General features: G+C 42.0%; 1 protein-coding gene across 8 annotated transcripts in view; it reads right to left on the bottom strand.

The window, feature by feature from the left end:
* SETX (senataxin) overlaps positions 1-14,620 on the bottom strand; it is a 78,005-nt gene that overhangs the window by 15,547 nt on the left and 47,838 nt on the right. For 7 of the 8 annotated variants that reach the window (XM_022578355.2, XM_089913926.1, XM_089913925.1 and 4 more), the window contains 8 exons: positions 14,335-14,508; positions 11,806-12,038; positions 10,009-10,176; positions 9,173-9,323; positions 3,948-4,049; positions 3,625-3,740; positions 2,129-2,200; positions 298-447 (listed from right to left, as the gene is read on the bottom strand). In XM_022578355.2, the coding sequence (XP_022434063.2) occupies positions 298-447; positions 2,129-2,200; positions 3,625-3,740; positions 3,948-4,049; positions 9,173-9,323; positions 10,009-10,176; positions 11,806-12,038; positions 14,335-14,508 (1,166 nt within the window). The remainder of the gene's footprint in view (positions 1-297; positions 448-2,128; positions 2,201-3,624; positions 3,741-3,947; positions 4,050-9,172; positions 9,324-10,008; positions 10,177-11,805; positions 12,039-14,334; positions 14,509-14,620) is intronic. The other variant, XM_089913927.1, reaches the window with a different exon arrangement.

A 14,620-nucleotide genomic window follows, 5' to 3' on the forward strand; every position in this document is an offset into this window, starting at 1 on the left:
CAGAGTTATATTAAAAATGCTTCAAAAGGTAACCAGAGATATCCCAAGCAGGAGCTACAATAATCCTTGGGAGGGATTTTATGAAGAACAATCAGGAATCCCTAAGGCTACAGTCCCAATACTGAAAAAGCAATTTTCATCGTGGTGGGTCACTAGCAGCACATTTCAACATAAGAGAACACACATGTAATGGCAGGCCAAAATCAGATGCAAAGACCACTTTGTCAACATCTCGGCAGCCACTCTCCACCTAAGACTTACTCCTAGGCAAAGCTGTATGGCCGGCTGCTTACTGACCTCGTCAACAATGACGCAACTAAAGGGGACGCCGCCCTGCCCACGGAAAGCAGCCTCGAGCAGCAGGCCCCCACTCGTGCTCAGTGTGCAGCAGATGACGTGGGACTCTAAGATGATGGTGTTCTGTGTCTTCTGTGGGCGTCCTTGAACCTAAGAGAATAAAAGTTAATCAACATTCAGTTGTATATAAATCCCTAACTACACCCGTTATGTGGCAAAATAATGTCTAGTAAAAGGTAGCAACCTCAAACCTAGAAAACAGCAGAAACATTCAAGATAATCAGAAGCCATCAGAAAGAACACTTTGCAGTGGAATCTAATCTCAGAACATGAGTTAATAAGCACATTAAGGAAAATTTATTCAGGGTTTAATTTGGACGAAGTGGATTACAATTCTTACAGCCTGATGTATGAGGGAAGGTATCAGAATAAGCAAAGATTAAGTAATTCTACTGAGTTGTGAAGCAATTATCTGAGTAAAACCAGGATCAGAACTAAGCCTGAACATACCCTTTTCTGTTAGTTTTTAAGTACGTAATATTGTTCTCTCTTTTATAAGGGCTAGTACCAACAAAAACGCCTGTGAAACTGACAAGCATTCTACTTCCACAGTAGAATCCTACAACCTTGGCCCAGACTATAATGGAATAAACTGTGCTGGAGACTGACAGTATGAATGACACCTCACAATGCCTATCATTCAGTGTTCATATTAATAAACCAGTACTCTCATCAGAGACTCAGTTAGCCTATTTCCCTTCCTGAAAAAGCTGTCGTGAATCATCCCTGAACACATGATAGATTCAACCATGGATGCCACGGCGTATGTGTGAGAAGAGGGTGGTGACTGTGGCCTTCCGGTGCTCACATGTTCACTGTCACATACCTCTCCTCTCAGCCATCTAATGAGTAAAACTGCCAAGTACAATTAATTTAATGGCCCACAGAACAACGCGATCAGTGGCAAAACCCATAATACTGGTAAACATGGAATTCATCCTTAAACATGGGAAGATTAATTTTGGGCTCAGCTTAAAGTTATAATAAAAAGCTTTCCACATAATTTTTAATAAACAAACTGCTAGTGCAAATATGCATTAAGTTCAATTATACTTATTTAGCCACACAGAGAAGGTCAATAATACATTCAAGAGAAAAACCTCAGCTCAAAAATACAAAAACCATTACCGGTTGAGTATTACCCTCTCTTTCCCTGACCCCCAATTCATTTCATTAAGGGCTGCATTCTGGTGACGGGGTACACACCTGGCTCATCCTAGCTTTGACCAATCTAAATGTTAGTTGATACTTTTATATCCAAAGAATACTGGGAAAAGTTATACATATTATAGAAGGATTTTTGTCATCAAAAACAAGTAAAAAGAGTATATGCTTTCAGCCAAAAACTGAGAATAAAGGTGCTTGTATTTCTTGGGCCACATCCCAGCCACTGTCACTCTACCTGAATTCAGACATGTAATTTTTTTCCTGTATTTTCAAATATTTATTTATTTATTTGGCTACGCTGGGTCTTAGTTGTGGCATGTGGGATCTTCCCTGCAGCGTGTGGGATCTTTAGTTGCGGCATGAGGGATCTTTTAGTTGTGGCATGCGGGCTCTTAGTTGCAGCACACGGGATCTAGTTCCCCGACCAGGGATCACACCCACACCCCCTGCAATGGAAGCACAGAGTCCTAACCACTGGACAGCCAGGGAATTCCCCCAAATTTTTAAATGTAATTGAGAAAAGACCATAGGTTGTCTGAACTATTTCATAAGTTAAAAAAAAGAAAAAGTAATACCGGGAAAATGCTACAGGTGAACTACTTACCTCTTTAACTTTAGAAGCAAGCTCCTGCCTTTCTTTTGAAACCTTGGCAATTTTTTCATCTAATTCTTGCCTCTGGAAAAAATCAGAATGCCATCATTAAAATTAAATTAAGCGTTTTAAAATGCTTTCCAATGGACTGCCTCACATTTCAAAAGGGTGAGCCAGTACTTTACCAATGAAAAACTGATTCACCCAGTGTGTTTTCTCTATACCAGTCTTCCTGTATTGCTGTGCGTCAGAGTTTAGCTAAGCTACTCCATGGTACTGCTGCCCTGGCATCCATTTTTGTTTGGCCAAGCAGCCTGCAGAGACCCCAAACTAACTCTAGGCCCCTTCACACACACGGACGCCCTAGACGGCAGCCTGTGGAGTCACCAGCCCACCAGCCAACATAAGCTCTTGTGATCAACAGTCTCCCCTGCCATCCAGTGCCTTCCCCTTACATGCCCTTTAGATAAGACCCTCCAAGCAACTTACCAAAACCCTGCTCTTTTGGTTAAAATTGGCCAATCCAGCCCTAGCCTGGGAACCCCAAAGTACTCCACCCATGGACTCTGATAATGACATGTGCGCCAGGGCCTGCCTCTGTCTGTCTGCACTCTCCCTTGACCTGCCTGTCACGCCCCACAAGGCATGCCTTATACCTTCTTCAAGACCTGTGAAAATAAACTTCTCTATTTCGATTTCGATTTCTCTTGTGGTCTGTTTTTAAACATCAGCTCATTATAAAGCAACCCAACAACCAGCACCCCATGTTTCAATTCGTAGGTGTTAATTTGATAAATTCTTTTTTTTTTTTTTTTTTTTTTTGTGGCCACACTGTGCGGCATGAGGGATCGCTAGTTCCCTGAGCAGGGATCGAACCTGAGCTCCCTTCAGTGTTAAGTGCAGATTCTTAACCACTGGACCACCAGGGAAGTCCAATAAATTCTTAATACTGTGTATGATTCAGTTCTGTTCAGGGTACTGCAGGTATGCTCTTTCTGCTTAAGCAGGCCAACCCTTGGGGCATCACTTATGTGTTCCCTACTCTGCCTTCATGCCATTAACAGTGGCGTTCAGTGGCTAAAACAGACTCCACATGGCCTGCAAAGTCTAAAATATTTACTATCTTGTTCTTTTAAAAAAAGTTTAACCCCTAATGTAAGGCATACCATTTCTGTGTACATTTTTTGTGTGTGTGTGTGCAGTACACGGGCCTCTCACTGTTGTGGCCTCTCCCGCTGCGGAGCACAGGCTCCGGATGCGCAGGCTCAGCGGCCATGGCTCACGGGCCCAGCCGCTCCGCGGCATGTGGGATCTTCCCGGACCGGGGCACGAACCCGTGTCCCCTGCATCGGCAGGCGGGCTGTCAACCACTGCGCCACCAGGGAAGCCCTGTGTACATTTTTATACACAAATTATGCTATTCCACAATGAAAGAATTGCATCAAATACTCACCAACTAGTTTATCTACGAGCTATTAAAAAACACTGATCAAGAAATGTTTAGATACCTGTAGTTCCCTTCCACCTCGGCATAAAGCACGCTGGCGGGAAAGTTCATCTAGTTGATGATCTAGAAATTCCTTTCTTCTATGCATCTCCTGAATATGAGAAGGTAATTCTTTTTCTTTTAAAAAAAAAATAAATAAAATAAAAGATAAACAACTGCTCATTCTAACGAATATATACATATGCATACACAATGAGAAGAAAAACTAGCTTCCAAAACTAGACTACTTCTAGGGTCTCCAAATTACCTTTAATGCCCACGCCATTTTCTACCATACAAAAAGAAACAGAAATCAATTAATATATACCTTTATTCAGTACTTACTCATTCTGTGGTTAACTTGGCTGTCCAAACTGAATTTTAGGACCTCAGCATTAATAGACTTTTCTGGACCTAGACGTAGTAAATTTATATCTCCACAGTTTCCTGTTGATAAAAGTCACACTTAGAGATTAATAAGAACACTGTCAATTTCTGTACATAATAACTATTTCTAAGCAAATATATTAACAGTCAGAGAAAGGAGCTAACATGAACTATTAATCAACCAAATACCTGGAACTGCACTAGAGGTCCCACACACATTCTTTTAGATTTGCTTCATAAGAATCCTATAAGGCAAGGACTTATTTCCACCTAATAAAAGCTACTGAGGTTGCATAAACAGTACACTGCAGAGCTGAGATTCTATTACACTAATGCTTCTCAAACTATGTTCTATACATCACTCCATGGTAAAATGTATTTGGGAAATGGCGAGTGAAAATAAAACAAATTTCTTGACCATAGGATATTTCGAAGATGAAGACTTTTATCTATTAATACATGTCTGAATTCCCCAAACAGAATCTTACGCGACCATCATATGCTTTCTGCAGGATACTGAGAACCAAGGTTTTGAAACTGCTCCACATCACAATGCCACTCCAGGATCTAAGGGACACAAGAAGCTGGAAATTCTGGAATATGGTAATTCCAAAAACTGTCAGCATCATTTAACTGGTTTAGTAACCACATTTTAATTTTAGGTTAGCACATTTCAGGTATTATTTAATCTAAAAATCTCCCACTGCTTCACTGAACTAAACTATAGCAATCATGCAGCGTTTATTAGCTCTTATCCCAATCTGACACATCACATACTTGTTTGCTAACTCCTTCCACTGAATCCAAGTCCCATAAGAACCAGGTTTTGTTTTGGTCACTGCCTAGAACAGCAGCTGGCACGTAAGTACAATAAACATATGTTCAATGAATAAATGAGCTCATTATACAGCTGTCTACACATATTTTTGTTCCTAGTTCAGCTCATTCTTCTAAAATTTGAAGCCATCTTCTCTGACCAACATTTACTTGAAGGTTTCAAAATTGCTAACCTGTGTTTCTCCCAGAAAGGTGGATGAGATTTATACCCACTATAAGCACCTAAAAATGCTCCAGAAATTAAAACAGACATCCTTTAAAATGCAGGGTGAGCTCAGAAGGGTGTAAGAGAAATTCCTAGGGGCCAAAAACAAAGAGAAAGGTGAAAACCAGAGGTGAAAGCCCCTGAGCTGCTGTGGCTTCCCTGGAGGGAACAGGGTGAGGGCTGGTCACTCTCTAGGTGCTTAGGTGTTTGTTTTTTAACTTACATACAATAAAATGCAGAGATTTAAAAATCCTTAGTTCTACGGAGTTTGACAAATATCTACAACAGCAAAACTACCATTCCAATCAACATATAGAAATTTTATAATGGGGGCTTGGATTTTAAAGCCCACTAGAAAGCAAGAGGGCATGGAAGAGGTGGAGGGATGAAAAAGACATGAATCTATCTTGGCCTGGGCTTAGCTGGGAAAAAAATAAACTCTCTTCTAGGACTTTCCAACTATAGGCCCATGCCACATGTGGACTTAGAGTCTAAATACATAATACAGAGAATGACAAAGGTGACCCAACCAAAATACAGTTGAGATTTTTAAAATGAGAATACAGTGAACAATGTTATACCAATATATTTGAAAACCTAAGGTGAAGTGGAAATTTTTCTTGAATAATATGAATTAGCAAAAATCACTCAAATGTAGAAAACTTGAATAAACCAACAATTAAAGACATTCAGCAGACAGAAACTTATCCATCTGTCAAAAAATAGACAAAAAACAAACAAGAAGTCCCCCCAAAAAACAACACTAAAAACAAATTAACCTTCAAGTAACAGGTAATTCTCTGTCTTATATGAAACATTCCAAATAAATGTCTGTATAACTTCATTTTTAAAGTCTGTATAACTTCAATACTAAAACCAAAGATATGACAAAGAAAAATTACAGGCTGGCCTCATTTAAAAAAATCAATAGCAGGGCTTCCCCGGTGGCGCAGTGGTTGAGAGTCCACCTGCCGATGCAGGGGACACGGGTTCATGCCCCGGTCCGGGAAGATCCCACATGCCGCAGAGCGGCTGGGCCCGTGAGCCATGGCCGCTGAGCCTGCGCGTCCGGAGCCTGTGCTCTGCAACGGGAGAGGCCACAACAGTGAGAGGCCCGTGTACCGCAAAAAAAAAAAAGAAAAAAAAAAAAATCAATAGCAATCCAGCAATGTGTTAAAAAATAATAGTACACAACCAAGTTGACCTTATTCTAGGAATCAAAGATATTTTCACATTAGAAAAGCATTGTAGGGAATTCCCTGGCAGTCCAGTGGTTGGGACTTGGCACTTTCACTGCCGTGGGCCTGGGTTCAAACCCTGGTCGGGAAACTAAGATCCCTTAAGCCTCGGGGGAGGGAGGGAAGGGAGGAAGGGAGGAGGGGAGGAAGGGAGGAAGGGAGGAAGGGAGGGAGGGAGGGAGGGAGGGAGGGAGGGAGGGAGGGAGGGAGGGAGGAAGGAAGGAAGGAAGGAAGAAAAGAAAAGCAGAATTCCCTGGTTAGGACTCTGTGCTTCCATTGCTGCGCGGTTGCGGGGGAAGGGGGGATATGAATGAAAAAAAAACTGCATGCAATAAAATTCAACACCCATTCATTAAAAAAACTCTAATTAGACGGGGACTTTTTTAACCTGATAAAAGGGTATATACCAAACCCCAGAAACAAACATCACACTTAATGGTGAGATGTCCAAGGTATTTCCTTAAAGGACACCCAGGACCACTGGACATAGTGAAAAGAAGCAAAAATGAAAGTACTGAAAAAGAAGAAAAAAGCTGTCTTTACTGACAAGAGACTTCATTTCCTCTAACAAAAAAAATTTAAAAATCCAACCTAGACACGACACTTGTGCCACCTTCGTCCCAGCCTTCTTGTGTTGTCAACCCACACCTGAAAAAGTGCTTATTAACCCTCCCTCAGGGAAAGGAACGTGAAAACCGCGTGGGAACTGTTCTCGGTTGTATAATTTGATACAACCACTTTGGAGCAGAACCGGGCCCTATCTAGAGGCTGCACAAATCCTTCAACCCAGCATTTTCATTTCTAGGTATATATACACTAGACCAGTGTTTTTATAAAACTCTTTTGACCGTGATCTATAGTATGAGGTACACTTCACATTGAAAGCCAGTACACTCATACCTCACCAATAAAACAGGTTTCACAAAACAATACTTACCCCTCACTACCTACACTCTCTTTTCTGTTCTCTTCTATTCTATCTTATCTTGTTTAAGCATGCTGGTTCTGATCTCCCTAAGCTGATTTCACAATCCACTAACCTAGTCACAAGCCACAGTGTGAAAGCACTGCCCTAGCGGCCTGTATGAATGCTCAGGAGGCGTGAGTAAGGACACAGTACTCCAGTGTGCTCCCTCCAGCTGCTCTACAGTACAACACAACACAACTCAGCCACTGCAGTAAACGTTTTCACCCTGCACTGGAGAAACAGGCACAAGTACAGGAATAAAGTTCGAAATAACAACAAAAAAAAAAATGGAAAAGAACTTACACTGCTATCAATGGATAACGAATAAGCCGTGCACTCATATGATGAAATGCCCTATAGCTGCTGACATGAATGACCGCATCCATATACAGCGAGACATAAGGTCACAGTTCTCACACAAACATAATGGTGAGTAGAAAAGCTGCAGCTGACAATGCATTTTTAAGTTTTAAAAGCAAATGAATTCTACATGTAGCTAATACATATGCAATAAAGGAAACACGTGTGTGATCCCTCCGAATAAAGACGACACATCCCAGCTGCTCTTGCAGCTGGTGTGGCCATGGGACTAAGTTCTGGCCAAAAGGAAATAAGCAGAGGTGCTACTGGCAGCGTCTCAGAACTTTTCTTAAAGCATGGCTAGTATATCTGTCCCCTTTTCCTTGCACTTGCTAGATGTGACTACTGGTGCTGGAGCAGCCATTTCTGACCATGAGGTGAACTAAGGAGTGGGGGGGGGAGTCACACGTAGTGGAGGAACAAGGTAGAAAGACCCTAGGTCTCTGAAGACTTGGAAGCAGAGTCATCAGGCCAGTATCATCCCTCAACTGTCCATCTCTGGGCTTCTGAGTAAGAAGGAAATAAACTTCTATCATAGTTAAGCCACTGTACTTGGAGTGTCTATTATTTGCAGCCCAACTGAATCTTAACTGATTTGGGTCACTGCCAGGTAACCTCAAGGAAAATAAAATTTGGTTAGGGAAGACAAGATACATGTGCTTAGAAGAGCAGCCCGACCCAGAGCCACAACCACGCCACTCAGGATGGCTGGTGTGAGAGCAGGTGTTAAGGTTAAGTGCACAGAAATGACTTTACACATTCGCTCAAGCATCCCAAATCCTCGGTGGCAATGCTCTTCAATCTGTCAACTGTACTGAAAAGACTTATCCCTGTGGTATACTTTACATCTCAACTCTTCAGCTTCTCCACCTATAAAATGTAGATAGGTTATTTATTGCGTGGCTCAGAGGATTACTCTGAGAGTACTGACACATACTGAGCACTCGGTAACCATAAGTGATGACTGCTCTAGCTTTTGCGTCACTAAACATCTACTAAGTCCCAACTGAGTGCCAGGCACTGTTCCAGGCACTGGGGTTACTACAGTGAACACATTTTTAAAAGCCCTTGCCTTGGTGGAGCTCGTTATATTCTAGCTATACTGAACCATCCATGGTTCTCTGGCTTCTGGTCCTTTTTATTTACAGTAAGTTCCATGAGAGTCCTCTCCCCACTTCATGGCCTCATTGCTCTTCCAAGTTTCATCTTAGATATCATTTCCTCTAAAAGTCTTCCCAAACCCTTACACAACTGAATCAAGGGCTGCTCTAAGGTGTTTCAAACTACCCACATTTTACTCCTATTACAGAGCTTCTACCTTCACAGTATGATTGCCCACTGATCCATCCACTTCCTGTCTCTTTGAGGGTTTCACTGTTGAAACCTCAGTACATAGCACAGGGCCTGGCACAGAATAAATGCTCCAAAATATTCATTAAACAAACCAGTAAGTACACATAGACCACAGCCTCAAGTAGAAAAAATTACCAGAACTGGCTTGCTCTTTGTCATCCAAGGTTACCCACACTAAACATTGAAAACAAAAACAAATTAAAAGCCCACATAAGTATCATACCCAAAGGATTCTTCTTGTCTTTACACTTCTCTTTGAATTGAAGGATAATTTTTTTCATAAGTTCATCAACAGCTGCATTGGAAGGCGCACACACAAGGACACGGTTTTGTTTGATTTTGGCATTGGAGTTCTCATCTGAATGTCCCCTCCTCTGGTTCGACAATTTGCACCAAACAAACAAACAAACAAACAAAAAATACTGATGAGCTCTATTATGTAGCGTTATAGTTCTTCTCTACTGCCACATATATTTGAAAGTTCCCCTAATAAATAGTTAAAAGTAAATAAAAGCACCTACATCTTACATTGATGTTAAAAAATTACTCTGGCAGGGAATTCCCTGGCAAACGAGTGGTTAGGATGCGGTGCTCTTACTGCCAAGGGCCCAGGTTCGATCCCTGGTCGGGGAACTAAGATCCCGCATGGCGTGCCCGCCCCCCCCCCCCCCACCAAAAAAATATTACTCTGGCATAAAATTTTATCGTAACTTCTCTGAGCCTTACCTTACTATCCACTTATTTTATTCAATGTTCAAAATGTAGCCCAGAAATACATTCAAGATGGTCTCCTGGGATTAGCTGTGACCTATAATAAAGCCCGAAGACCACCATTCTCGCCCTTAGCATTAGTTTCACACAAGATAACATTTTCTGTTCCTTTTATTTCTTATAATCTTCTCTACCTCTGCTACCGCTTCATCTGATATAGTTCCACACAGTATCAAAAAGATACACAAAAGTGAAGGGAAAAAACGCACTTTAGTACTTATTTACACGTTAGTTAAAGTAAAACAACATACTCAATTAAGGGCACAGATGCCCTCGCGCACACTCTACCTCTGTCAGTAGGCGGTACAGGAGGCCCACAATGGTTTTTGATTTTCCTGTCCCGGGTGGTCCATGAATCAGACAGATCTTGGCAACTGCTGGGGAGTGTTTCACCATGGCATATGCAGTTTCTATTGCTTTCTTTTGGTCTTCATTGAAATCTTTTAGGTGGGCAATCTATACAAAAGACATTAGTGAGAACGAGTGGTTCTTCCTGTGAAGGCACAGGAGAGCAAGAGAGTGGAAGGCATCTGTTTGAATCTGCTGACCTTTGTCAGACAGAAGCTTTGGTGATGATCAGGCAAGACCCCAAAATGACCCTTAATCTAAGAACCACTTTCACTACTGGAAAGAGCTACTGATGAGTGTCTACAGGCCTCAGTCCACCTACAACAACAACTATATTTTTATTTGTGATTCTTATAAAGCTGATCACAATAAATTGTTTTGCACTTTTCTTCTTTTTATTCTGTGGTTCTTCCCATTTTAGTCAATTCTCTCTTTAGACAGTAAAAACATTCCAAGATTTCCTTTCCTAACACAAGTCATACAGTCGAAAAAGCATGGATTTTGGGTCAGATTTGAGTCTACACCTCAGTTTCACTCAAAAGCTAGGTCTCTAAACTCCTAACCTCTCTGGGCTTCAGCCTCTGTCGATCATTAAATCTGGGATTCCTTAGAGGGTGAGAACTGTAGTGGAATAACTGAGGATGGAAAGCAGACGTGACCCGTGAGCCCCACCCCCCCCCAGCAAACTGGGGGCTGGCGAATAAGCCAGAACTGCAAACAGTCCTGATTGCTTTGAGCCCGCCCCCCCCCCCCCCCCCCCCCGGCAAACCGGGGCCTGCAAAGAAGCACTGAGTGCTTTGGGCACTGATCCATGAGACGTCCTCAGTCTAATCAGAGTGGTGGGAACGCAAGGAGATGTCCTCGTGCTGCTTCAGTATAATCAGAATAATGGTGGGAACCCTGTGCTGCTTTTGCGCTCAAGGACGAAGCACGGCAGGTGCTCACGAAAGCCAGTTATTGCTTCTATAATTAATAAAAACATAGGCTGCTGCTTTGACATTTCTGAAATGTTAAGAAAACAAGTCTTAAAATGTAAACCTAGATAATGCTTTAATAAAAGCTACCACAGCAGGACAGACGGCGCTGTTCTGCCTGAGCCAGCGGCAGCCCTCTACTGCTGTGCTTCGGCACAATTCATCTCGTGTGATGAGCTTACTTTCGGCCCTGTCATAAGATAAACTACAACAAGAACTGACTGAGAAAATGCATATGAAAGCCCTAACACAAGACAGGTGTTCAAATAACATTCCTTTCCTTCCGCCTGTCTCTGTGTTAATTTCCTGGAACTTACACACAACTCTTACAACAGGGAGAAATATGTGTTCACACAAAATCACAACTTCGTTGTCACACTGGCAACAATACCAGTCAATGCTCCACTGATCATTCAAATGCGAAATTCATTCCATTAAACCTACTCTTACTCCTGCATTTAATCACCTAACAAACAGTTAAGTAGGATGTTCACCTCACATTTTAATGTTGCTCTTCAAGCATATTTTCAATTCCTTTTTGCACTCTACCTTTTTTCCTGAGGTAAGCTGACTAACCTAACACAAAGAACTACTTTGTAATATTAAAGAAAACTAAGCACTAAAAACGTCACTGGGCACACACGGTGACTATGTCTTTGCTGTAGACAGAAGGGAATGTGTGACAGATAAAAATAACATGATGCTTTAACATCCTGACATGAAATGTTCTGACTTTCCCTGTTATCAAATGACTATCACTCACAATTTTCTCAGATGCTGTAGTTAGTAAATCTTTTGTACAGAAGTCCATGGGGTTTGGATTCAGAATGGCTCTGGCCAGTTGGTTCCGACCACTCAGCAAAGACATGGCTTTCAACTTCCTTTGTGTAGTCACCAGAGAGCTGATTACAAGACATTTCACGAATTCATTTAAATTGACTGGTAAATTACGTTGAGTCTGGATGGAAACGGAGCACTCATATTTCCCACTATGCACTATTATCAAGAAGGAGAAAAAGCAATTTCAGTTACCAGTGAATAACAGTGTCCAGTTAAAAAGGTTATTCAGAACAACGTGTTTTGTAACTTTTTTTTTTTTTGTGCGGTACGTGGGCCTCTCACTGTTGTGGCCTCTCCCGTTGCGGAGCACAGGCTCCGGACGCGCAGGTTCAGCGGCCATGGCTCACGGGCCCAGCCGCTCCGCGGCATGTGGGATCTTCCCAGACCGGGGCACGAACCCGTGTCCCCTGCATCGGCAGGCGGACTCTCAACCACTGCGCCACCAGGGAAGCCCTGTTAACATGTTTTTCATACATCATTTAAATAATTTTCTCACAAGTATCTACTGACTGCCTCCTAAGAACCAGGCAACGTTCCTGTCCTCTGGAGGCTTATTTTTTAGAAGAAGGGGGCAGATAAGCAAATAAACATGTCAGGTGATGGTAAGTGTTAGGAAGAAAGCCGAGAGGGGGGATGAGGAAGTGATGAGGGTTGTGAGGGAGTGTTATCGTAGACAGGAGAGTCAGGGGAGGTCTTCCTGATATGATATTTGAGCAGAGACATGGCATTATGTGAGTGAGCCATGCCCGTAACCAGGGAAAGTGGGTTACAGGCAGAGAATCAGCAACTGCAAAGACAATGAGGCAGCGAGGTGCCTGGATTATTTTCAGAACAGGGAGAAGGCCAGAATGGCTAGAAGGAAAAGCAGGGAGAAGCGAGCTAGAAGACCAAGACAGTAAATGCAGCTACACTTCAGAGGGCTCTGCAGTTAATCACTCTGAACATGACTCTGAGTCAGGTCAAGAGCACAGGACAGCTCTGCGCAGGTAAGTGACATGCGCTAACTCACACATGAAAAGAATCGCTTATTGAGAATGAAGAATAAACTGCAATGGAGAAAGCACAAAAAGACAACTTAAGAGGCTAAAATCTAGGTAAAAGTGAATGGTCGTGTGGGCCAGGAGGTAGCAGGAGAGGTGGCGCTTGGATGTAGGATATATGGCAAAGGAAGATCCGATAGGATTTCCTGATGCATTAGATGGAGCGTGTGAGGGAAAGCAGGACTCAAGGATGGCTCTGAGGTTTTGGGCTGAGCAACTGGAAGAATGGGATGGAGGTCCCACATGCTGACTTGGGAAAAACCGAAGCAACAGCACATGTCAGGCAGTAAATCAAGTGTTTCTTTTTGGGGTAGGTTTGAAATGTCTAATAATCTCCAAATGGAGATGTCAGATAGTTGGATGCATGAGGAGTTCAGGGAAGGAGACAGAAACCGTTTCTAAATCTTAGAAACAGAACTTCGGCAAATGTAACCACTTGTAAGAGTTGAAAGCACAGATGAAGCTATATATATCCCTGTTGCTAAACTCATCTTGCATAAAGAACTGAGCTCTGATCACACAATAGTAAACATGGCACACCAGTTATGATGCGGCACAACGTTAAACTCTAACAGCTTTGTTGCTATTTTTAAGATACGATGCAAAAAGGTGAAGGAATAATGATCACATATTCTCTTCACATAACAGAGACTAAGAGAGCAGCAATGTCAAAAAGGCAGCTTGGCATATATCAAGCGTGTGGACTTCGTAGTCAAACAAAATTAGGTTTCAATTCTGGACCTAGCGTTTAATACTAAGGATGTCTTTGGATAAGTTACTTAACATCCCTGAACTCTGATTTCCCAATGAGCAGGGAACAAACCATTCTGCTTTGCAGGGCTCTGCGAAAAGACGATAAATGTGCACAGGAAGGACAGGGCACACTGGCTGGCACGTAGTCAGTAGTCCTTAAATTCAAGCTAACATTATTTTTGTTATGCTACCTTAGGGACAGAGGTCCCTACAACACGATGGATGGGAGTGATGAAACAGTAAACCCCTCCAGTTGCCTTACAATTAGTTATGTGTTTGGTCTGCTCATCAATAATTAGCCACAAAACCAAGGCTGGAATGTGATTTAACAAACAGATGGTTTGCAAATTGTCTGTTTTATAACAAACACACTGACAGATGAAGGAATTTACTAGAAGGAGAAGACATTACAAAAGAAAGGTTTTAAATCCTAAGTCTAAAGCAATAAATGCTGGGCCTTTTCCAGCTGAGTCTAGAAAAACTAAAAGAGGACTCTGAATGCTAAGTAATCAACCTAGCAAATACAGTCTGGTAAACATCGAGCAAATATACATCTGGTAAATGTATAGCAAATACATGGCTAGTAAAGCCTAATTTAGAGGGAAATTAAAAGATGAGCTGCTGACAGATTTCGCTTCAATGTCTCATTAGGTACTTACTGACTGAAGTGCGGCGGAATTTATGAACATAACCACAATAATATTCATAGGGATCTTGCATGCGATTTCTCTCTATGTCCTCCTCCTCTCCATTTAGTTTTTCAGGAATCAAAAACACCAAATCATTTTCCTTTGGATGAAGCTGTTTAGCTAGTTCACATTCCTCAAGATAAACTATAAAACAAGAAATCAGCGTTTATTCTAACAGAATTATTTTACATGAGATTAAAGGATATTAAACCCTTTTACTAAGTTCAAGCAAGTATACAGCACTAGTGGACTTTGT

The sequence above is a fragment of the Delphinapterus leucas genome, chromosome 6, assembly GCF_059928025.1.
Source record: "Delphinapterus leucas isolate spDelLeu-1000000601 "Yukka" chromosome 6, BTC_Dleu_Yukka2, whole genome shotgun sequence".
Taxonomy (NCBI): Eukaryota; Metazoa; Chordata; class Mammalia; order Artiodactyla; family Monodontidae; genus Delphinapterus; species Delphinapterus leucas.